Source organism: Scyliorhinus canicula, chromosome 15 (genome assembly GCF_902713615.1).
Source record: "Scyliorhinus canicula chromosome 15, sScyCan1.1, whole genome shotgun sequence".
In the NCBI taxonomy this organism is placed as follows: Eukaryota; Metazoa; Chordata; class Chondrichthyes; order Carcharhiniformes; family Scyliorhinidae; genus Scyliorhinus; species Scyliorhinus canicula.
This window is the reverse complement of record NC_052160.1, coordinates 76866364-76891444: the sequence shown is the minus strand read 5'-3', so window position 1 is coordinate 76891444 and position 25081 is coordinate 76866364. Positions and strand designations below refer to the sequence as shown.

General features: G+C 46.1%; 1 protein-coding gene across 1 annotated transcript in view; it reads left to right on the top strand.

Annotated features, from left to right (window-relative positions):
• eef2kmt (eukaryotic elongation factor 2 lysine methyltransferase) overlaps window positions 1-25081 on the top strand; it is a 65670-nt gene that overhangs the window by 10992 nt on the left and 29597 nt on the right. The window contains exons 2-3 of the mRNA XM_038819848.1: window positions 8686-8819; window positions 9444-9754. Of these exons, the coding sequence (XP_038675776.1) occupies window positions 8686-8819; window positions 9444-9754 (445 nt within the window). The remainder of the gene's footprint in view (window positions 1-8685; window positions 8820-9443; window positions 9755-25081) is intronic.

The following is a 25081-nucleotide window of genomic DNA, read 5'->3' as shown; positions in this document are numbered from 1 at the left end:
ATTGTTGCTGTGGGCTCATCAGAGTGGTCTGTTGAGAGGACCGGAAAGTTTGAGCGGGCTAGTCAATAGGGGTTAGAGGTAGTGAAGGGTGTTTGCCGGCGGGGTTGAAATCTATCTTGTCGTCGGGCTGCTGGGCAATCCCTAGCGTAGTGGCCTATGCGTTGACAGTTGAAGCATGTGACATATCTGGCAGGAGGACGACGCGGGGGAGTGCTGTCAAAATCACCCGTGTGTGGAGTGAAGGGGTAAGGTGCCTGTGAGCGGTAACCAACTTCCAAGAGGGCCCGTGGAACGTGGGCGATAGTAACGTGAATCTGAGAGTTTTGATTCTTAGGAGGTCTTGTTTGAGAGGGACGTTGGACGAATTCGGATTTAATTCTGGGCGAAGTATCTTTGTAAGAGGCGTCACCATTGCGCCAATAATAAGATACAGCACGTTTCATTTGAGGCTTAGAATTGTCAGACCAGTCCATGTTAGTTTTAATATTGGATGCTACACGGTCAGGTAAAACCTGCATTAATAGTGCATTAAATTGGGGAGACTGTGTGCCTGCATTGAAAACAATGTAAAGAGTATACACACCACAAAAGCGGTCAAAAAATTCTGGACCATCTTCCTTAGAAGTGGGGGTACATTCAAGAAGTTTGGCGATGTCAACGGGTTTACGGAGAGCCCGTTTTAGTGCAGGGAACATTAAAGTACGCTGATCGTCCTCCGTTTGGTGTGTGGCGCTAAAGGCCGTCCACGTGTCCCCATTAATTCCTAATTCATTTTTCCATCTTTCCCCTAATTCTGGGGGAAGGGATGAATAAATCAGTGAATATTGATCATGTGCGGTAGCCCCATACATGGTTGCAATTCTCCTCAAAAACTCAGTGAATCCTTCTGGGTCATTTTTGCAGGAAGGACATTGGGCCATGATCAAACAGAGCTCATGGGGTTTAAAAGCCTGCCAAACTTCAATGAATGTATCGTCATTATCAGCAGCGCGGGGGTTAATAACACTCCTAATGGGCTAATTTGCGGGGGAGATGGTGGAGGAAAGGTTTCCTCCTCCTTCGGTTGGAGTGATAAATCAAAAAATGCCTGCTGAACAGAAGTAAAGGGTTGTTCGATATTTATGGGTTGCGTATGTGACCGAGTGCGTATCGCTACGGGGGATACGTTAGCAGGAGTTTCATTGGTAATGGGATCAGAAGGGGGAGTCAGGACTTGGGACAGTGGAATTGTAGGATCGGGGAGGATGAGGGTGGGGTCCTCCTCCTCTTCCGTATCGCCTGAATAGGGGAACATCGGCATGCCAGAGCAACTGGGAGGATCCTCCTTTCCTATAATCTGATAGGCCAGTCCTACTTTTCTGCCGGCAGGAGATTTGTTATTGCCAGATTGCTTTTTTAGTGTTTTGACTGTTTTCTATCCCAAAGCTCACATTACAATTTTAAAGTCTCCCAATCTTTTGCTTTACCGTTCACATACTCATTAATCCCTTTTTTGCGGGTGTTATCTCTCAAACTCATTAATAGTGATTGTTTGTTGTGTTAAGTGGACTGTTTTTTTCCACTGTAAAATTAAACATTCAATTTGAAGCCGGCATTTTTTTTTCCCAGATTGCTTTTTTGTCTGCATCAATGCTATTGTCAAAGTTCCAAGATCCCTGTGTAACCTAGTGGCCAGATATCGTTACCTAATTTATTGTTTAAAGCAGCGCTGCAGACAATCATGAGAAGGGTTTTCTAAACGCATGAAAAATACGCTCCAAGCAAAAAATTCCTAGCCTGTCCAATCTCTCACGAGAACTCAGTCCCTTGAGTCCTGGCAAATCTCTTCTGCTCTCTCTTCAGTTTAGTAAATCGTTCCTTTAGCAAGGCGACCAAAACAGTACACAATACTCCAGGTGCTGCCTCACCAATGTCCTGAACAACTGCAATATAACTTCCCAACTTGTATACTCGATTGCCCTGACTGATAAAGGCAAGCATGCCAAAAGCCTTCTTCACTGCCCTATCTACCTGTGACTGCACCTTTAGAGAAACATGCACTTGAACTCCAAGGTCTCTCTGTTCCACGATACTCCCTAAGGTCCTACCATTCACTGTGAAAGTCCTACCTTGATTTGACTTTTCAAAATGCAACACCTCACACTTATCTGTATTGAACTCCATTTGCCATCTCTTGGCCCACTTCCCCAACTGATCAAGATCCTGCTGCAATTTTCGATAATCATCTTCACTGCCCCCTGCTGCTGTTTGCGCTGGCCATAGAGCCGCTGGCGATTGCGCTGAGAGCTGCAGAGGGATGGAAGGGGATGGTGAGGGGCGGGGTAGAATATAGGGTCTCTCTTTACGCAGACAACCTGCTCCTGTACGTGTCGGACCCAGTGGCCGGGATGGGAAGTATACTGGGAATGTTGAGGAAGTTCGGCCAGTTTTCAGGATACAAATTAAATACGGCCAAGAGTGAAATGTTTGTGGTACAGGCAAGGGGCCAGGAGAACAGATTGAGAGGGCTACCGTTTAGGCTGGTTGAGGAAAATTTCCGGTATTTGGGAATCCAGGTGGCACGAGACTGGGGCAGGCTGCACAAGTTAAATTTGGCCAGGGTGTTGGAGCAAATGAAGGGAGAGTTTCGGAGATGGGATGCACTCCCGCTGTCGCTGGCAGGGAGGGTGCAGACTGTAAAGATGACAATCCCCCCTAGATTTCTGTTTGTTTTTCAGTGCATCCCGATCTTTGTTCCACAGTCCTTCTTCAAAAGAGTTAACAGGATGATCATGAGCTTTGTCTGGGCGGGAAAATCCCCGCGGGTGAAGAAGGCGATGTTGGAGAGGAACCGCAGCGAGGGAGGGCTGGCTTTGCCGAGTCTGATTAATTATTACTGGGCGGCCAACATCGCTATGATAAGGAAGTGGATGATGGGTATGGGGGTCTATCTGGGAGCGGATGGAGGCGGCTTCGTGCAGGGGCTGCAGCTTGGCAGCCCTGGTCACGGCTCCTCTACCGCTGCCGCCGGCCAAGTACTCCACCAGCCTGGTAGTGGTGGCGACCCTGCGGATATGGGGCCAGTGGAGGAGGCATGTAGGGGAGACGGGGGCGTCGGTTTGGACGCCAATCTGCGACAACCATCGGTTTGCCCCCGGGAGTATGGATGGGTGGTTTCGAGTATGGCGGCGGGCGGGGGTGGGAAGGGTGGGCGATATGTTCCTGGAAGGGAGCTTTGCGAGTTTGAGGAGCTTGGAGGAGAAATTTGGGCTGGTAAGGGTACCTACAGTTGCGGGACTTTGTTCGTAGACAGGTCCCATCTTTCCCACGCCTCCCGCCAATGGGGATCCTAGACAGAATAGTCTCTAGGGGGGAAGAAGGGGAGGGTAGAGTCTCTGGTATTTATAAGGTGCCCATGAGGGAGGAAGGGTCCCAGACGAAGGAACTGAAACTTAAATGGGAAGAGGAGCTAGGCGGGGAAATGGAGGATGGGCTGTGGGCAGAGGCCCTGAGTAGGGTAAATTCGACCGCGACATGTGCCAGGCTCGGGCTGATTCAATTTAAGGTCGTTCACCAGGCCCATATGACGGTGGCTCGGATGAACAAATTCTTTGGGATAGAGGACAAATGCGCTAGGTGCGCGGGAGGACCAGCGAACTACGTTCGCATGTTTTGGGCATGCCCGAAGCTGAGGGGGTACTGGGAGGGATTTGTGGACGTCGTGTCCCGGGTACTAAAAACAAGGGTGGCGATGGGTCCAGGGGTGGCAATTTTTGGGGTTTCGGAAGACCCGGGAGTCCAGGGGGAGAAAGAGGCCGATGTTTTGGCCTTTGCTTCCCTGATAGCCCGGCGACGAATACTATTGGCGTGGAGGGACTCAAAACCCCCGAAGACTTGAGTTGTGGCTTGCGGAGATGTCGAGTTTCCTGGGTATGGAAAAAATTAAGTTCGCCTTGAGGGGATCTGTACAGGGGTTCGCCCGGAGGTGGCAACCATTAATTGACTTCTTTGCGGGAGAGTGAGCGTCAGCAGGGGGATGGTGGGGGGGGGGGGGGGGGCAGGGGGGGGGAAGAGTAGTGTAGGAGGGATAAAATGGGGGGTAGTACCGCTGGGAGAGGAGCGGGCTTGTGCAGTATGTTACGATTGAAGTATTGAAAGTACATGGATGTTTGCACATTTTTGCCTTTTTTGCTTTCTTTCTGTTGATGTCTGTAACTGTTTACAAAACCAAAAACTACATCAATAAAATTGTTTATTTAAAAAAAAATCATCTTCACTGCCTTAAATACCAAACCTGGATATTGTCCAGGTCTTGCTGCATTTGTACAGGGACTGCTTCATTGCCTGAGGACTCATGAATGGTGCTGAACATTGTGCAGTCGTCAGCAAACATCCCCACTTCCGACCTTCTGATTAAGTAATTGATGAAGCAGCTGAAGAAAGTTGGACCGAGGACACTACCCTGAGGAACTCTTGCAGTTATGTCCAAGGACTGAGATGATGGACCTCCAACCACCATCTTTCTTTGTGCCAGATATAACTCCAACCAGGAGAGAATTACCCTCTGGTTCCCATTGACTCCAGTTTAGCTACAGCGTCTTGATCCCATATTCGGTCAAATGCTGCCTTGATGTCAAGGGCAGTCACTCTCGCCTCATCTGGCATTCAAGGGCAGCACGGTGGCACAGTGGTTAGCATTGCTGCCTACGGCGCTGAGGACCCGGGTTCGAATCCCGGCTATGGGTCACTGTCCGTGAGGAGTTTGCACATTATCCCCGTGTCTGCGTGGGTTTCACCCCCGCAACCCAAAAGATGTGCAGGATAGGTGGATTGGCCACGCTAAATTGCCCCTTAATTGGAAAAAATAATTGGGTACTCAAAAAAAAAAAAAAAAATTTTTTTTAAATAAAATCTCTGGCATTCAGCTCTTTTGTCCATTTTTGACCCAAGTGCCATGACACCCTGAGCTATAGCGCAGTCAATTCCAGCCCCACATGCTCCGGAAGCACAGTGAATTAACCAATAAATACCGAAGTCCTTGGTCCTTGACTGCCCAATAATTACGGTCACTAGATTTTTAAGTTTAGACATAATTACCGTTTATTTATAACAAGAACTATCATGGGAATTTGCAGTAAATACAACTGGTTAACTATCATCTAACCCTGATGATAACTCCTACTTTAACTACCCCACCCTCTACCCACACTACAAGACAGTAGGGGAGGCGTGAAAAATAATAAGGTTGAAAGTCAGCAAGCTTGCAGATTAAAGTATTTGGTTTACAGCCTGCAATGATCTTTGAAGATTCATTCATTCAGGATACCTGAAGGTTAGAAAATGCAGTATTCAGAAGCAGTTTTTTGGAGAGCACTTTATTTCACGTCAAGTTTTGCTTTCAGCTCGAGATTCGCATTCAGGCCTCTGCAGTCTTAAGAGAAAAGCATCCAGAGGCTTGCTGGGGAGCGAGTCCCATCACAGTGGCCTTCTGTGGGAGTTAGTTGGATCACTTCATCGGGCTGCTAGAATCAAAATTGAAACAAAACTCGAGTCTTGGTACCTTGAAAAATACATCAATGGGATCACATCCAATCACCACCTTTTACTGGTCTGAACACAGCCTTTTGAGCCAATTCATTGACCACCAGCCAATCAATCAAACAAATCCTCACTGCTGCTGACCAGTCTGCAATCACCAGTTTAAACCAGCACAGCCTTCTGAAACTCTTCTGTTTGAATTAAACATACAGTCCTTACAGGCTGCTTGTCTTAAAGCGAGATGCCCATTGATCAGAAATGTGACGGTAAAAGTAAAAGAAAGGGGAAATAAGGGAATAAACAGGAAACCAAAAAGAAACGTTACACAAGGCTGTAATGAGGGCAGGCATTGAGTGAGCCTGGCAGAGCCCAAACTGAGTGTCCACGAGCAGGTTATGGCTGAGTAAGTGCCGCTTGACAGCGCTGTTAATGACCCCTTCTATCACTTAGAAATCATGGAATTCCTACAGTGCAGAAGGAGGCAATTCAGCCAATCGGGTCTGCACTGAGGCTCCGAAGGAGCTCTCACCTAGGCCCACCCCATCCTATCTCCATGACCTCACCTAAACGTTTGGACACAATGTGGCACAGCACATTTTTGAACCTTGCTGATGATCGAGAATAAACTGATGGAACAGTAATTAGCTAGATTAGATTTATCCTGTTTCTTGTGCACAGGTCATACCTGGACAATTTTCCACATTGCTTCGTAGATGCCAGTGACGTAACTGTGTTGGAACAGCTTTGCTAGGGGCTCAACAAATTATGGAGCATAAGTCTTCAGGACTCTTGCTGGAACATTGTCTGGGCCCATACTTTTGCAGTATCCAGTTCCTTCTCCCATTTCTTGTTATCATGTGGAGTGAATCGAATTGACTGAAAACTGGCATCTGTGATGCTGGGGACCTCCGGAGGAAACTCAGATGGATCATCCATTTGACACTTGTAGCTGAAGACTATTGCGAATACTTCAGTCTTTTGCACAATGTTCTGGGCTCCTCCATCATTGAGGGTGGGGATATTTGTGGCGCTGCCTTCCCCAGTGAGTTAATTGTCCACCACCATTCTGGCTGGATGTGGAAGTTGGTGGTGGGAACGCTTATCTCGGTCTATCACTTGCTGCATATGTTATTTGGCGCACCAGTAGATTTGTGTTGTTGCTTCACCAGATTGACACCTCATTTTAGGTATGTTTGTGTTGCTCCTGGCATGCTTTTGCACTCTTCATTTAACCAGGGTTGAATCTCGATGAGGTTATAGATTGTAGTTGAGTGGAATTTTACTGCTGCGGATGGCCCACAGTACCTCATGGACGCCCAGTCTTGGGTTGCTAGATCTGTTCTGAATCTATCCCATTTAGCACGGTGGTAGTGCCACACAACAGTGTGAAGTTGTGACCTTGTCTCTGGGATGGTGCAGCGGTCACTCTTACCGATATTGCCAAGGACAGATGCATCTATGGCAAGGTTGGTGTGGATGTGACCAAGTAGGTTTTTCCCTCTTGCTAGTTCCCTCACCATCTGTCGCAGACTCAGTCTAGCAGTCATGTGATTTAGGACTCGGCCAGGTCGGTCAGTAGTGGTCTTATCGAGCAACCCTTGGTGATGGATAATGAAGTCTCCCGCCCAGAGTACATTCTGCGCCCATGATACCCTCAGTGCTTCCTCCAAGTGCCATGGAAGAGTACTGATCCATCAGCTAAGGGTGGACTGTACGTGGTAATCAGCAGGAGGTTTCCTTGCCCATGTTTGACCTGAAGCCATGAGTCTTCATGGGGGCCAAAGATGTTGAAGACTCCCCAAGAGTTTTTGATTTGCAAGCCGAAGCCGGGTGGTCTGTCCGGTTTCATTCCTTTGTGTTTTCTTGTCATGGCTGGATACAACTGAGTGTCTTGCTAGGCCGTTTCAGAGGGCCTTTAAGAGTCGACCATGTTGCTATTGGTCTGGAGTCGCATGCAGTGATGAGTGAATTAGTTAACCAGGGCTTTTACGACAATTGACAACGGTTTCATGCCATTATTCGACTTTTAATTCAAAATGTTTTATTTATTAAGTTTAAATTTCACCATCAGCCATAGTGAGATTTGAATCCAGAGGATTACCCTGGGTCTTTGGATTACTAGTCCAGCGACAATACTAAGCCACCGCGGTAAGGCTTAAGAACAATAATCAGGGAAAAAAAGTCAACAGACATGTGGAGTGGTTTGAGTTAATGAAGCAGAACCAGCATGGATTTACAAAAGGTAGGTCATACTAATTGAACTCAGTAAGAAGTCTTACTACATCAGGTTAAAGTCCAACAGGCTGGTTTCGAATCACTAGCTTTCGAAGCGCAGCTCCTTCCTCAGGTTTCATAGAATTTACACTGCAGAAGGAGGCCATTCAGCCCATCGAGTCTGCACCGGCTCTTGGAAAGAGCACCCTACCCAAGCCCATACCTCCACCCTATCCCCATAACCCAGTAACCCCACCTACTGGTAACACTAAGGGCAATTTGGACACTAAGGGCAATTTAGCATGGCCAATCCACCTAACCTGCACATCTTTGGACCGTGGGAGGAAACGGGAGCATCCGGAGGAAACCCACGCACACACGGGGAGAATGTGCAGACTCCACACAGATAGTGACCCAAGCCGGGAATTGAACCTGGGAGCCTGGAGCTGTGAAGCATTTATGGTAACCACTATGCTACCGTGCTGCCCGTGAAGAAACTGAGGCAGGAGCTGCTCTCCTAAAGCTAGTGATTCAAAACAAACCTGTTGGACTTTAACCTGGTGTTGTAAGACTTCTTACTGTGCTCACCTCAGTCCAACGCCGGCATCGCCACATCATACTAATTGAAGTAACAGAGAATGTTGATGAACTGAATGCGGTGGATGTTATCCATATGGATCTCTAGAAAGCGTTTTACACAGTGCAACATAAAAGGTGGGTTAACAAAATTGAGACTAGAAGCAGAACGTCCTATTTCTGAGTGATCATATTTTATACTTAGCATCTGTAGATATAAGCAGAAGTTTATATATAGTGTAATGTGTTTGTACCTGTTTATCATTGAGGATTTTTTAATGTTTAAAACAAATGTTCTATTGTCTGTTATTTTATTGTACAAAGATAGCAGTGAGAAAATATTTCCGTGCTTTTGACTTTGTATAAATTGCTATTCAGTTGTCAGGAGAGAATATTAAACTTGGTGAAAATGTGGCAATAATCTCTGAAGGAACTACTGGCCTGGTCACGTGGGAAGCTGCATTGTTCTTTGCAGAATGGGCAATGGAAAACTCTGAGGTGTTTAATTGCAGGTCAGAATTATTAGATTTAATACATAAAACAAGCACAAAGGTAGCAACAATGGGCATCAAATTTTTCCTGTAAAAGGGAACTTAATGTTTCTGATTCTCTTAGAATCACAGAAGTATAGAAAAGTTACAGCACAGAAGGAGGCCATTCAGCACATCTTGTCCATGCCAGCCCGAGGACACCCAGGTGCCCTTTCTCATCCCACCTTGGCTATTTTCTTTCATCTTCCTGTTCTCCTTTTCATCAAAGCAATGAGTGACTGCTGCTCCCCAGCAAGTTACAAGGAGGTTTATGAGGATGACATGGGGTCTCTGTGATTTCTCTTTCTGTAAAATGATTGCTGTGATTGTGAACTCTGAGAAGGTACAGCAAATTCCTCACAATTCCACTTCATGCTGAATCACCAATATAGTGTGTTGTAACTTTTCTATTCTTATTTATTCCAAATATTTGTTTTAACTGTTGATAAATTCAGTGGGATATCACCACATTCATGATTACTTCCTAAAAGGGAAATGCTTATAGCTCTGTTATAACTGAAGTGAATATTTTGTTTGATGAATTATCAACCATTCTGCTAATGATTCCATTTTGAAGGAAGTAATTGTTAGCTTTCTCTGTACCAGGAGCATTTTGGAGTTGGGTAGTGGAACTGGTCTTGCTGGAATTATCGTATGCATGACCTGCGCCCCCAAACAGTATACATTCAGTGACTGCCATCCAAGTGTACTTCAGCAACTGAGGAAAAATATTCTTAATAACGGTCTTCTACTAAACTTGGACACCTGGAACCCAAAAGACTGTGAAGCAGAGCTCAAGAATAAAAATCTATCTGAAGAAAACCAGAGACCAAAAATTACTGTTGTAGGACTAGAATGGTCAGAGGTTACACAAGAACAAGTTGCAGAGCTTCAATCAGATATCATTATTGCAACAGGTATTAATTCATTTTTATAAGTTACCAGTTTTCTTGATGGTACACAGCAAGGCATAGAGAATATTTGATGGTGCAAGAACAAGACTGATCAATTACTAATTCCAGTTCATTTGCAAAACTAGAATAATTTATGGTTATTATCTGAACCCTGAGGACTTTGAGCTCAGTCTGGTTGTTTGTTTCTAGTTTCATTAACATCAGCATTCTCGGACTGGAGAGGAATATTTCTAAAAGGAGTTCATTTCCCACATGGCCTTGTCACTAACCATGAGGTCGAACTCTGTCCTCAGCTTCTCTCTTTCAGGCAGGCACTAGGACATGGAATCTTACAGCTTAGAAAGAGCCTATTTTGTTCATCATACCTGTGCTCACTTCCTGAAAGACTTTTTCCAATTAGTTTCCAATAGAGTATAGAGGTCAGGAGCACAGATTTGACTTCGCAGGAGGGTGCCAGTGTTCAGGTAGGTGGTTTGAAGTGTGTCTACTTCAATGCCAGGAGTATACGAAATAAGGTAGGGGAACTGGCAGCATGGGTTGGTACCTGGGACTTCGATGTTGTGGCCATTTCAGAGACATGGATAGAGCAGGGACAGGAATGGTTGTTGCAGGTTCCGGGGTTTAGGTGTTTTAGTAAGCTCAGAGAAGGGGGCAAAAGAGGGGGAGGTGTGGCGCTGCTAGTCAAGGACAGTATTACGGTGGCGGAAAGGATGCTAGATGGGGACTCTTCTTCTGAGGTAGTATGGGCTGAGGTTAGAAACAGGAAAGGAGAGGTCACCCTGTTGGGAGTTTTCTATAGGCCACCTAATAGTTCTAGGGATGTAGAGGAAAGGATGGCGAAGATGATTCTGGAAAAGAGCCAAAGTAACAGGGTAGTTGTTATGGGAGACTTTAACTTTCCAAATATTGACTGGAAAAGATATAGTTCGAGTACATTAGATGGGTCGTTCTTTGTACAATGTGTGCAGGAGGGTTTCCTGACGCAATATGTTGACAGGCCAACAAGAGGCGAGGCCACATTGGATTTGGTTTTGGGTAATGAACCAGGCCAGGTGTTAGATCTGGAGGTAGGTGAGCACTTTGGAAACAGTGACCACAATTCGGTGACCTTTACGTTAGTGATGGAAAGGGATAAGTATACCCCGCAGGGCAAGAGTTATAGCTGAGGGAAGGGCAATTATGATGCCATTAGACATGACTTAGGATGTGTAGGTTGGAGAAGTAGGCTGCAAGGGTTGGGCACACTGGATATGTGGAGCTTGTTCAAGGAACAGCTATTGCATGTTCTTGATAAGTACGTACCAGTCAGGCAGGGAGGAAGGGGTCGAGCGAGGGAACCGTGGTTTACCAAAGAAGTGGAATCTCTTGTTAAGAAGGAGGCCTATGTGAAGATGAGGCGTGAAGTTTCAGTTGGGGCGCTTGATAGTTACAAGGAAGCGAGGAAGGATCTAAAGAGAGAGCTAAGACGAGCAAGGAGGGGACATGAGAAGTCTTTGGCAGGTAGGATCAAGGAAAACCCAAAAGCTTTCTATAGGTATGTCAGGAATAAAAGAATGACGAGGGTAAGAGTAGGGCCAGTCAAGGACAATGGTGAGAAGTTGTGTGTGGAGGTTGAGGAGATAAGCGAGATACTAAATGAATATTTTTTGTCAGTATTCACTCAGGAAAAGGATAATGTTGTGGAGGAGAATGCTGAGACCCAGGCTATTAGAATAGATGGCATTGAGGTGCGTAGGGAAGAAGTGTTGGCAATTCTGGACAAGGTGAAAATAGATAAGTCCCCGGGGCCTGATGGGATTTATCCTAGGATTCTCTGGGAAGTCAGGGAAGAGATTGCTGAGCCTTTGGCTTTGATTTTTATGTTATCATTGGCTACAGGAATAGTGCCAGAGGACTGGAGGATAGCAAATGCGGTCCCTTTGTTCAAGAAGGGGAGTAGAGATAACCCCAGTAACTATAGGCTGTTGAGCCTCACGTCTGTTGTGGGCAAAGTCTTGGAGAGGATTATAAGAGATACGATTTATAATCATCTAGATAGGAATAATATGATTAGGGATAGTCAGCATGGTATTGTGAAGGGTAGGTCATGCCTCACAAACCTTATTGAGTTCTTTGAGAAGGTGACTGAACAGGTAGATGAGGGTAGAGCAGTTGATGTGGTGTATATGGATTTCAGTAAAGCGTTTGATAAGGTTCCCCACGGTCGTCTATTGCAGAAAATACGGAGGCTGGGGATTGAGGGTGATTTAGAGATGTGGATCAGAAATTGGCTAGTTGAAAGAAGACAGGGTGGTGGTTGATGGCAAATGTTCAGAATGGAGTTCAGTTACGAGTGGCGTACCACAAGGATCTGTTCTGGGGCCGTTGCTGTTTGTCATTTTTATAAATGACCTAGAGGAGGGCACAGAAGGTTGGGTGAGTAAATTTGCAGACGACACTAAAGTCGGTGGAGTTGTAGACAGTGTGGAAGGATGTTGCAGGTTACAGAGGGACATAGATAAGCTGCAGAGCTGGGCTGAGAGATGGCAAATGGAGTTTAATGTAGAGAAGTGTGAGGTGATTCACTTTGGAAAGAATAACAGGAATGCGGAATATTTGGCTAATGGTAAAATTCTTAGCAGTGTGGATGAGCAGAGGGATCTCTGTGTCCGTGTACATAGATCCCTGAAAGTTGCCACCCAGGTTGATAGGGTTGTGAAGAAGGCCTATGGTGTGTTGGCCTTTATTGGTAGAGGGATTGAGTTCCGGAGCCATGAGGTCATGTTGCAGCTGTACAAAACTCTGGTACGGCCGCATTTGGAGTATTGCGTACAGTTCTGGTCGCCTCATTATTGGAAGGACGTGGAAGCTTTGGAACGGGTGCAGAGGGGATTTACCAGGATGTTGCCTGGTATGGAGGGAAAAATCTTATGAGGAAAGGCTGATGGACTTGAGGTTGTTTTCGTTAGAGAGAAGAAGGTTAAGAGGTGACTTAATAGAGGCATACAAAATGATCAGAGGGTTAGATAGGGTGGACAGTGAGAGCCTTCTCCCGCGGATAGAGGTGACTAGCACGAGGGGACATAGCCTTAAATTGAGGGGTAATAGATATAGGACAGAGGTCTGAGGTAGGTTTTTTACGCAAAGAGTGGTGAGGCTGTGGAATGCCCTACCTCCAACAGTAGTGAACTCACCAACATTGAGGGCATTTAAAAGTTTATTGGTTAAGCATATGGATGATAATGGCATAGTGTACGTTAGATGGCCTTCAGTTTTTGACTTCCCATGTCGGTGCAACATTGTGGTCCGAAGGGCCTGTACTGCGCTTTATCGTTCTATGTTCTATGTCCCCCCTCAACCTCCGTCTTTCTAATGAAAATAATCCTAATCTACTCAACCTCTCTTCATAGCTAGTGCCCTCCATACCAGGCAACATCCTGGTGAACCTCCTCTGCACCCTCTCAAAGCATCCACATCCTTTTGGTAATGTGGCGACCAGAACTCTACGCAGTATTCCAAATGTGGCCGAACCAAAGGCTTATACAACTGTAACATGACCTGCCAACTTTTGTACTCAATACCCTTTCCGATGAAGGAAAGCATGCCGTTTGCCTTTGACAAATTAGGTTATTTTCCCATCAGTCTGGTATCAATAAAATCCGAGATGGATTTGTAGGTAACAATTATTATTTATTTTAATCAACTTGCAAGTAGGCCCACTCCATCAAGGGACAGGACACAATCTGGTCTCCTGTATCTTCCATAGCGAGTGGGGACAAAGGAAACAGAACTTTTCTTACATACACATTCAAGTGGCATCAAGTTTCACATATATGACCAAATAAGGTAACCGTACTGAATGCAAGATTCCCATAGGTCATCCCTATACACTTCCTGACCTGGCCATATGTCCTGATTGGCTCAATTCGCATTTCTCAACCCTGAGGCTTTCTATTACCCAGCATTCTTTCCATCGCCCTCTGCATGAGGATCTGGTCCTAACAACCGCCCATCCTCCTCTCTTTGGCCATGCTTTGCTCAGTTCCTTTGTTCATTCCCTGATAAACTCACTACCCTACATCCCGGCTCATATTCACGGATCTATCCTCTACATTATCCTAACTAATTATCCCATTTTGTATCACATTCGTTTGTTCAATTCCTCACCACCTTGACTACTCTATCGACCTGCGCAGCCACCTTCAGGGTACTTTTTTGAAGAATAAAGGGATTAAGGGTTATGGTGTTCGGGCCGGAAAGTGGAGCTGAGTCCACAAAAGATCAGCCATGATCTCATTGAATGGCGGAGCAGGCTCGAGGGGCCAGGTGGCCTACTCCTGCTCCTAGTTCTTATGCTCTTAATGGACCTGAACACCCAGATCGCTCTGTACATCAATTTTCCCCAGGGCTTTTTCTTTTACCATATAGTTCGCTCTTGAATTGGATCTTCCAAAATAAATCACCTTGCATTTTCCCGGATTGAACTCCATCTGCCATTTTTCCGTCCAACCCTCCAATCTATCTATATTCTGCTGTATTCTCTGGCAGTCCCCTTCGCTATCTGCTGCTCCACCAATCTTAGAGTCATCTGCAAATTTGCTAATCAGACCACCTATACCTTCCTCCAGATCAATTATGTATATCACAAACAATAGTGGCCCCAGCACGGATCCCTGTGGAACACTGCTGGTCACAGTTCTCCATTTTGAGAAACTCCCGTCCACTACTACTCTGTCTCCTGTTGCCCAGCCAGTTCTTTATCCATCTAGCTAGTACACTCTGGACCCCATGTGACTTCACTTTCTCCATCAGCCTACCATGGGGAACCTTATCAAACTGTTGCTCGTTCTGGGTGAGTGTGCTTAACACTCACTTTGGCTCTGTTTCTCGTTCTAAGCTCTGGAGTCGCCAGGTGCCGTTAAGACACCGCCACAAGCATCAAGGTGAAGTTCAAAGCAATAAAACCGTACACCAATTAGTAAGTCCAAACAACTAGAGTTTATTATAATACAATTATAATAACTACCCATGCACACGCTAAAGGATTAAACTTACTCCTACCGCTAAACAACTAATACTTATCTCGAAGGAACTGCGAGGTCAGGGAACAAGGCCTCTTGCTCTGCTCTGGTCTGCAGACTTCGGATTGCTATCAATTACCAAGGGTGTCAGGAGTGCCTATGTCTGGTAGCGGTTGTCGTCGTTAGGCACTTACTTGTTGGTGGCTGCTGCTCGACGGCTGTAGTAGAAGACAGGAGCCCGGAGACAGGAGACTGAACCATGTGTGGGACCTTTCTTTTATGGGTCCCAGGGGGTCCGCACCCCTTTGGGCGGACTCCCTTACCTGCTTGGAATCGATTGGGTCTCTTCCCAATCGATATGTTTGAACCCCCCAATCATAGGGCAGTTCCTCGGTTGCTGGGGCGGTTCTTGGGACCTATTGTTTTGGGCTTCTCTGGCGCCACAGGGTCTGGCCTTCCATAGAATGTATCGATTTGTGCTTAACTTGTGTCCATTGTATCTGGGACTCGCCCGGTATTGCCTCATTAGTATGTTAACTGGTTTTCTTTCACAGTGCTGTCTGGTCTCTGCAGCAGTCAAAACCGGTTTCTGCAGTTGTCCCAATACACAATCGCCTTGTAAGCTGCTTGCTTTCCAACATGTCCATTTTCCCTGCATTCTTTGCAATCTTCCATTTTGTGTTGGGCAGTGGCCACCCCAGGTGGCTACAAAATGCCTTACTGAAGTCCATGTATATGACATCTACAGCCCTTCCTTCATCAATCAACTTTGTCACTTCCTCAAAGAATTCTATTAAGTTGGTAAGACATGACCTTCCCTGCACAAAACCATGTTGCCTATCACTGATTTCTTCCATATGGGAATAGATCCTATCCCTCAGTATCTTCTCCAGCAGCTTCCCTACCACTGACGTCAGGCTCACCGGTCTATAATTACCTGGATTATCCCTGCTACCCTTCTGAAACAAGGGGACAACATTAGCAATTCTCCAGTCCTTCGGTACCTCACCCGTGTTCAAGGATGCTGCAAAGATATCTGTTAAGGCCCCAGCTATTTCCTCTCTCACTTCGCTCAGTAGCCTGGGGTAGATACCATCCGGACCTGGGGACTTGTCCACCTTAATGCCTTTTAGAATACCGAACACATCCTCCCTCCTTATGCCGACTTGACCTCGAGTAATCAAATATCTATCCCTAACCTCAACATCCGTCATGTCCCTCTCCTCGGTGAATAGTACAAAGTACTCGGTAAGAATCTCACCCATTTTCTCTGACTCCACGCATAACCTTCCTCCTTTGTCCTTGAGTGGGCCAACCCTTTCTCTAGTTACCCTCTTGCTCCTTATATATGAATAAAAGGACAGTAGCCTGGTGTTGTAAGACTTCTTAAAGTCCAACAGGTTTGTTTCAAACACCAGCTTTCGGCGCACTGCTCCTTCCTCAGGAATTTTCCCAACACTTCCCAACATTTTCACTTGATGTCCAATGCCGGCATCTCCACATCATGAATAAAAGGCTTTGGGATTTTCTTCAATCCTGTTTGCTAAAGATATTTCATGACCCCTTTTAGCCCTCTTGATTCCTCGTTTCAGATTGGTCCGACATTCCCGATATTCTTCCAAAGTTTCGTCTGTCTTCAGTCGCCTAAACCTTATGTATGCTTCCTTTTTCATCTTAGCTAGTCACACAATTAAACCTGTCATCTAAGGTTCCCTAATCTTGCCATTTCTATCCCTCATTTTCACAGGGACATGTCTGTCCTGCACTCTAATCAATCTCTCTTTAAAAGCCTCCCACATATCAAATGTGGATTTACCTTTAAACAGCTACTCCCAATCCATATTCCCCCAGCTCCTGCCGAATTTTGGTATAGTTGGCCTTCCCCCAATTTAGCACTCTTCCTTTAGGACCACTCTTGTCTTTGTCCATGAGTATTCTAAAACTTGCGGAATTGTGATCACTATTCCTAAAGTAATCCCCTACTGAAACTTCAGCCACCTGGCCGGGCTCATTCCCCAACACCAGGCCCAGTATGGCCCTTTCCCGAGTTGGACTATATATATACTGCTCTAGAAAACCGTCCTGGATGCTCCTTACAAATTCTGCTCCATCTAGATCTCTGACACTAAGTGTTGGGAAAATTAAAATCTCCTATCACCACCACCCTGTTGCTCCTACATATTTCCATAATCTGTTTACATATTTGTACCTCTATCTCACGCTCGCTGTTCGGATGTCTGTCGTGCAGCCCCAACATTGTTACCGCACCCTTCTTATTTCTGAGCTCTGCCCATATCGCCTCGCTGCTCGAGTCCTCCATAGTGCCTTCCTTCAGCACAGCTGTGATATCCTCTCTTACCAGTAATGCAACTCCTCCACCACTTTTACCTCCTTCTCCATCCCGCCTGAATCATTGATATCCTGGGATATTTAATTGCCAATCGTGCTCTTCCCTCAACCAAGTCTCAGTAATAGCAATAACATCATACTCTCAGGTAGTAATCCAAGCCCTAAGTTCATCTGCCTTACCGACTACACTTCTTACATTAAAACAAATGCAGCTCAGACCACCAGTCCCTTTGCGTTCATCATCTGCTCCCTGCGTATTCTTCCCCTCAGTCACACTGACTTCATGATCTAATTCCTTACAGGATTTAGTTACTACCTCCTTACTGTCCACTAACCACCTCATTTGGTTCCCATTCCCCTGCTGCATTTGTTTAAACCCTCCCCAACAGCGTGAGCAAAAGCAGCCCCAAGGACATTGGTTCCCGTCTGGCCTAGGTATAGACCATCCAATTTGTAGCAGTCCCACCTCCCCAGAACCAGTCCCAATGTCCCAATAATCTGAACCCCTCTCTCCTGCACCATCTCGAGCCACGCATTCGTCCTGCCTGTTCTTTCATTTCTACTCTGACTACCACGTGGCACTGGTACCAATCCTGAGATTACTACCTCTTGAGGTCCGACATTTTAACTTGGCTCCTAACACCCTAAATTCTGCTTGTAGGACCTCATCCCATTTTTTACCTATATCATTGGTGCCTATATGCACCACGACAACAGGCTGTTCACCCTCCCCCATCAGAATTTTCTGCAGCTGATCTGAGACATCCCTGACCCGTGCACCTGGGAGGCAACACACCATTCAGGAGTCTCGTTTTCGACCACAGAACCGCCTAGCTACACCCCTTACAATTGAATCCCCTATGACTATAGCCCTTCCACTCTTTTTCCCGCCCTTCTGTACAGCAGGGACAGCCACGGTGCCATGAACCTGGCTACTGCTGCCTTCCCCTGGTGAGCCATCTCCCCCAACAGTATCCAAAACGGTATACCTCTTTTGGAGGGAGATGACCGCAAGGGACACCTGCACTGCCTTCCTGCTTTTTCTCTGCCTTTTGGTCACCCATTCCCTTTCTCCCTCAGCAATCCTAATCTGTTGTGTGACCAATTCGCTAAACGTGCTATCCGCGACCTCCTCAGCATCACGGATGCTCCAAAGCGAGTCCCATCCGCAGCTCCAGAGCATCATGTGGTCTAACGAGCTGCAGCTGGACACACCTCCTGCACGTGAAGGAGCCAGGGACATCAGCCACGTCCCTGAGCTCCCACATTGAGCAAGAGGAGCATAACACGGATGATATATATATATATTACAAAGTCAAAGATGCCAGACGATACTTTGAATGCAAGTATTTGCAGGTAATTAAGTCTTTACAGAGCCAAAGAGAAGGGTAACCCGAGGTTAAAGAGGTGTGAATTGACTCACGCCAGGACGGTTGGTAGGATTTCGCAAGCCCAGGCCAGATGGTGGGGGGTGAATGGAATGCGTCATGAATCCAATGTCCCGGTTGAGGCCATACTCGTGTGTGGAACTTCGCTATAAGTTTCTGCTCGGCGATTCTGTGTTGTTGCGCATCCTGAAGGCCGCCTTGGAGAACGCTTACCCAAAGATCAGAGGCTGAATGCCCTCGACTGCTGAAGTGTTCCCCGACTGGAAGGGAACATTCCTGCCTGGCGATTGTCGCGTGATGTCCGTTCATCCATTGTCGCAGCGTCTGCATGGTCTCGCCAATGTACCATGCTTCGGGACATCCCTTCCTTGCAGTATATGAGGCAGACAGCGTTGGCCGAGTCGCACGAGTATGTACTGCGTACCTGGTGGGTGGTGTTCTCACGTGTAATGGTGGCACACATGTTGATGATCTGGCATGTCTCGCAGAGATTGGCAGGGTTGTGTGGTGTCGTGGTTGCTGTTCTGAAGGCTGGGTAGTTTGCTGCAAACAATGGTTTGTTTGAGGTTGCGTGATTGATTGACGGCAAGTAGTGGGGGTGACCTTGGCAAGATGTTTGTCTTCATCGATGATGTGTTGAAGGCTGCGAAGAAGATGTTGTAGTTTCTCCGCTCTGGGAAAGTACTGGCCAGCGAAGGGTACTCTGTCGGTTGTGTCCCGTGTTTGTCTTCTGAGGCCGTTGGTGCGGTTTTTTGCTGTGGTGCGTTGGAACTGTCAATCGATGAGTCGAGCACCATATCCGTTCGTACGAGGGCATCTTTGAGCGTCTGTAGATGTCTGTACGCTCCTCCCTGTCTGAGCAGATCCTGTGTATACGGAGGGCTTGTCCATAGGGGATGGCTTCTTTAATGTGTTTAGGGTGAAAGCTGGAGAAGTGGAGCACTGTGAAGTTATCCGTGGGCTTGCGGATAAGCAAAGTGCTGAGGTGACCGTCCTTGATGGAGATGAGTGTGTCCAAGAATGCAACCGATTTTGGAGAGTAGTCCATGGTAAGTCTGATCGTGGGATGGAACTTATTGATGTCATCGTGTAGTTGTTTCAGTGATTCTTCACCGTTGGTCTAAAGGAAAAAAATGTCATTGATGTATCTGAGTGTCTAATTATTGGACTAGCTGTAATTATTAATTAACTAGGGCCAAAGACGTAGGATATGTTTCGAAGTGTTATTGGTTAATTGGGTTATTTAAAGAGTTGAAAAGACAAGCTAGTCAAATTGGCAGGAGAAGGGTAACCGCTAGAGCTCGGAAAGTGGATATGATTAAAATGTTCAACATTTCAATTTGAAAGAGATGCCAGGAACATAGGAGAGCCAACAAAGTAGTGTTGCATCAGGTTTTTTTCTGGTGGGGAGTTTGAGGTGGAAAGAGTTTCAGTTCAGTTTGAGCATGAAAGGGAATTAAAAAGAATAGAAAAAGAAATGGAGATTGAAATGAGGTTGGAATTAGAGAGAGAGAGAGAGAGGAAAAAGCATAAGGGAGAGACTCTCAGTTTAAGGCACTGCTAATTAGTGGGGAGTTGCCTGAAATTAGAAGGGAGCTTAATCTGAGAATGGAACTCAGTGCTGATGTGTTTAAATTTATACAGGACCTTTCAAAATTAAAGAGCTAAAAACATTTTTTAGGGCTTTTGAGAAAATAGCAACCCAAATGGAGTGGGCAAGAGAAACTTGGATATTACCCGTGCAGCGTAAATAGATGGTGGGCACAGGAGGTTTATGCTTCCCTGTCAAAGCGGGTGCCTAAGAATTATGATGAGGTTAAAGGCTATTCTGGGTGCATATGAATTATTTTCTGAAGCATATCGGCAAAAATTTTGGAATTTGGGACAGACTTGTACTGAATTCAAAAAGGGTCAAGCAGAACGATGGGTATGAGCACTGGGAGTTGCAACTACCTTCTGTCAGAGGAATTTACAAATTGCCTACCACCTTTAATAAGAACCCATGTTGAAGACCAGAGGATGAAAACTGTTAGGCATGCAGCAATTATGGCTGAGATAACCATAAATTTAAAACTTTGTTCGATCACCCTCATTATTTTAAAAAGGATAGGAAGTGGGAGAGTGAAAGGAAGGCAGGTGGCCAAGGTAAAGAATGGATAGTTGGGTATGCTCTGAGATCTCCTCAGACCAGGAAGGAAGGTACTGAGGGTACTCGAAAGCCTAGGTGTTAACATTGTAATAAGGTGGGGCATGTTTGTTCGGCATGTTGGAAGTTGCAAGGGAAGCCTATGGGATTTGTGGAGTTCATACGTCAGATTTTGAAAAGGGAACACAAGCAGAGAATGCTATAGGGAAAACTGTAGCTTTAACCTGACTAGGAAACTTGAGGTAAACACTGTTGTGGGAGCAGGTGTGAGGAATGAGGTAGATGATGCGTGCTCTATTTCTTGGAGACATAGCTCATCCCTGCCTCATGGATTGTGCCACATAACCTAACGGCCTCAATACACTGGATGGACTGCACGGTGTCATCAGGCAAAGTGAAGGGTGGAGGGGTTTGCCTTCTCATCAACTCCTGGTGCTCAGATGTGGCGACCTTGGCGAACTACTGCTCGTTCGACATGGAATACCTGACTGTGAAGTGCTGCCAGTACTACCTTCCATGGGAGTTTACATCTACCACTATCTCGGCAATCTATATCCCACCCCAGGCACTGGATGAATTGTACACCACTATGAATAACAGTGAAACAGAATAACCGGAGGCCTTGTTCATCGTGGCCGTAGAGCTCAACCAGGCCGACCTCAAGAGTGTACTGTCAAAATTCCACCCAACACATCTGTCACACCAGGGTCGCCAACATCCTTGACCACTGCTACACAAACATCAAGGCCGCCTACCGATCCATCCCACGACCGCACTTTGGAAAATCGGACCATAAGATGGTGCTCCTTCTCCCGGCAAGTGGGAGAATCCGGTTTAGAAGGTCGTGCAGTGCTAGTCCAAGGCAATAGACAAGAAATCCAGGTACGACCTCCGCAAAGTCATCAGGGATGACAAGAAACATTACCAAACTAAGCTGGAGTCTAAACTGAATTCACAGACACGGTTGTGGTAAGGCTTAAACAACGTAAAGGGCTGCAAAGGAAAACCGAATCGAATCTCCTAAAGCAGCTCATCCCTCCCCAATGAACTCTATGCATTCTATGCTTGGTTCGAGCAGGAAATATCAACTGTCCCAGCAGCCTCAGACACGCCCATACCTACTGTCACAGTGTCAAAGAAATTATAAGTCAGCATTTTGAGTTTTCGCCAAAGGTCCTTTAATTAAACACGAAGTTTATGATGGGTTGGAGAGACCACAATCATTCTAAATGACCCCGCTTTATAGAGGTAAAGGCAGGCAATTTATATGATACAGTAAGCAATATCTAGGACCGAAAGCATTCTTAGATTAGCAAGAGACAGAAAAATGAGCAGGCCAGAGTTAGATTTTAATAACAGGCCTTGGGTTCCTTGCCTAAGAAAAATAATAATTGTATGCTGTCAGCAAAACAATGTGCAGCTGTATGCTTGTTTACATTGCGTGACCTTCTGACTATTTCATACAGAACGTCTTGACTGAACTAAGGCTAAATATCCATCATGCTTTGCCAAGTGCCTATTTCCATGAAATATAGTCAAACAGCTGGTTAAAACGAATACAGGGTATTAAGGCAACTAATCCACCAACTAAAGTCCCTTCAGAAAACAGCTTCAGAAGTCAGATCGGCCTTCTTGAAAGTCAACCCTCAGAAAGCAACGGGATCCCTGGTCGTGAACTCTGATCCTGCGTGGACCAACTGGCAGATGTGTTCACGGACAACTTCAACCTTTCCCTACTCTGTTCCGAGGTTCCCATCTGCTTCATGAAGACCACCATCATACCGGTGCCAAAGAAGAACCAGGCAACGTGCCTCAACAATTACCGTCCTATGGCCGTGACATTGATCATTCTGAAGTGCTTCGAGAGGTTGGTGATGAGACACATCAACACCATATTCCCAGGATGCCCAGATCCACTGCAATTCGCATACCTGCATCTCCCTGGGCCTACACTCATCCCTGGAGCATCTCGCCAACAAGGTTCCTACATCTGACTGCTATTGGTTGACTACAGCTCCGCCTTCCACATCATAATCCCAGCCAAGGTCATATCAAAGCTCCGCTACCTAGGACTTGGTCCCTCACTCTGCAACTGGATCCTCGACTTCCTGACCCACAGACCACAATCAGCAAGGATAAACAATTACACCTCCTCCACGATAGTCCTCAATACCGGGGCCCCTCATGGCTGCGCACATAGCCCCCTACTACACTCCATATACACACCCAAAACTGTGTGGCAAAATTTAACTCCAACTCCATCTGCAAGTTTGCTGATGACACGGCTGTAGTGGGTCGGATCTCGGACAACAATAGTCAGAATACAGGAGGGATATAGAGAACTCAGTAGAGTAGTGTAAGGACAACAATCACTCTCTCAATGCCAGCAAAACCAAAGAGCTGGTCATTGACTTCAGAAAGAAAAGTACTGTACACATCCCTGTCTGCATCAATGGTGCCGAGGAAAAGATGGTTGACAGCTTCAAATTCCTTGGTGTGCACATCAGCAACAATCTGTCCTGGTCCACTCAAGTCAACGCTACGACCAAGAAAGCACACCAGCGCCTATACTTCCTCAGGAAGCTAAGGAAATTCGGCACGTTGACATTGACTCTGTCCAATTTTTACAGATGCACCATAGAAAGCATCCTAGCTGGCTGCATCACAGCCTGGTATGGCAACTGTTCTGCCCAAGACCGTAATAAATCAAGAGTCCTGAACACAGCCCAGTCCATCACGCGAACCCGCCTCCCATCTATTGACTCTGGTCTACACCTCCCAGTGCCTTAGGAAAGCGGACAGCATGTTCAAAAACCCATCCCATCCGGGTTATTCACCCTTCCAGCTTCTCCCATTGAGCAGGAGATGCAAAATTCTGAGAAATTCTGAGGGGCCTCACGGTAGCATGGTGGTTAGCATCAATGCTTCACAGCTCCAGGGTCCCAGGTTCGATTCCCGGCTGGGTCACTGTCTGTGTGGAGTCTGCACGTCCTCCCCGTGTGTGCGTGGGTTTCCTCCGGGTGCTCCGGTTTCCTCCCACAGTCCAAGATGTGCGGGTTAGGTGGATTGGCCATGCTAAATTGCCCGTAGTGTAAGGTTAATGGGGGATTGTTGGGTTACGGGTATACGGGTTACGTGGGTTTAAGTAGGGTGATCATTGCTCGGCACAACATCGAGGGCCGAAGGGCCTGTTCTGTGCTGTACTGTTCTATGTTCTATGTAACCAGCACTAACCGTTTCAAAAACCACTTCCCCGTTGTTACCAGACTTCTGAATGACTCTCTTATGGACTGAACTGATCTCTTCACACCTTTTCTAGTGAATATGTCTTCACCCGGTGCCTGTGTCTATATATTTACATTGTGTATTTATGTATATGTCCTTTTTTTTCATGTATGGAATGATCTGTCTGGACTGTACGCAGGACAATATTTTTCACTGTACCTTGGTGCACGTGACAATGAAACAAATCCAAACCAATCCAGATGACAGATATGAAGGGTTTTTGTGTAAGGGGAAAATCGCCCATTTTCCTCAACTGATATATTCAAACCCATAACTATGTTTAGGGGCACAGGTGCTACTTAAACTCTCTTACTGGAGAAGGACTTTGTTTTCTCTTCAGAGGGCTCACTGAAAACTACGGTACTGGTGAGTGGCTTAAGTGGAGATGATATCCCCGTTCCATTGTATAAAGTACAATTGGAGTGTGATTTAGTGTCAGGCCCAGCAATAGTCGGGGTGGTTAAGAAATTCCCAGTGGACAGAGTAGACTTAACGTTTGGAGAATAATTTGGCAGGGGTGAAGGTTATCGCCCATGATTACAGAGAGTCCGAGGGAATATTACAGCTAGCACATGAAACGCCAGGGTAGGGTATGTGGGAATTTGTAAAACTCATTGGCCATTAAATTACTCAAAGAAAGAAATGTTGACACGTTGATCACATATCGAATAATATCAAATCTACACATATCGAATAATATCAAATCTAATTTGGCTGGTATTGATGACATTACCTCTGAGAATGATTCCTCTCACAAATTTGTTGAACATCAAATCTAGTAGAGAATCCGATTCTGCAAGTTCTAAGAGCGAAGGTGGCCATAAGAAAGAGGAGTCCAAATCTAACAGTAATGACAGTAATGAAGTGATGAAGAGTCAGACGAGAGTACTGAATATTATTTTGGTTCTGATTTATAGAACATAGAACACTACAGCGCAGTACGGGCCCTTCGGCCCTCAATGTTGCGCCGACCTGTGAAACCATCTGAAGCCTATCGACCTACACTATTCCATTTTCATCCATATGTCTATCCAGTGACCACTTAAATGCCCTTAAATTTGGCGAGTCTACTACTATTGCAGGCAGGGCGTTCCACACCCCTACTACTCTCTGAGTAAACTGCCTCTGACATCTGTCCTATATCTCTCACCCCTCAATTTAA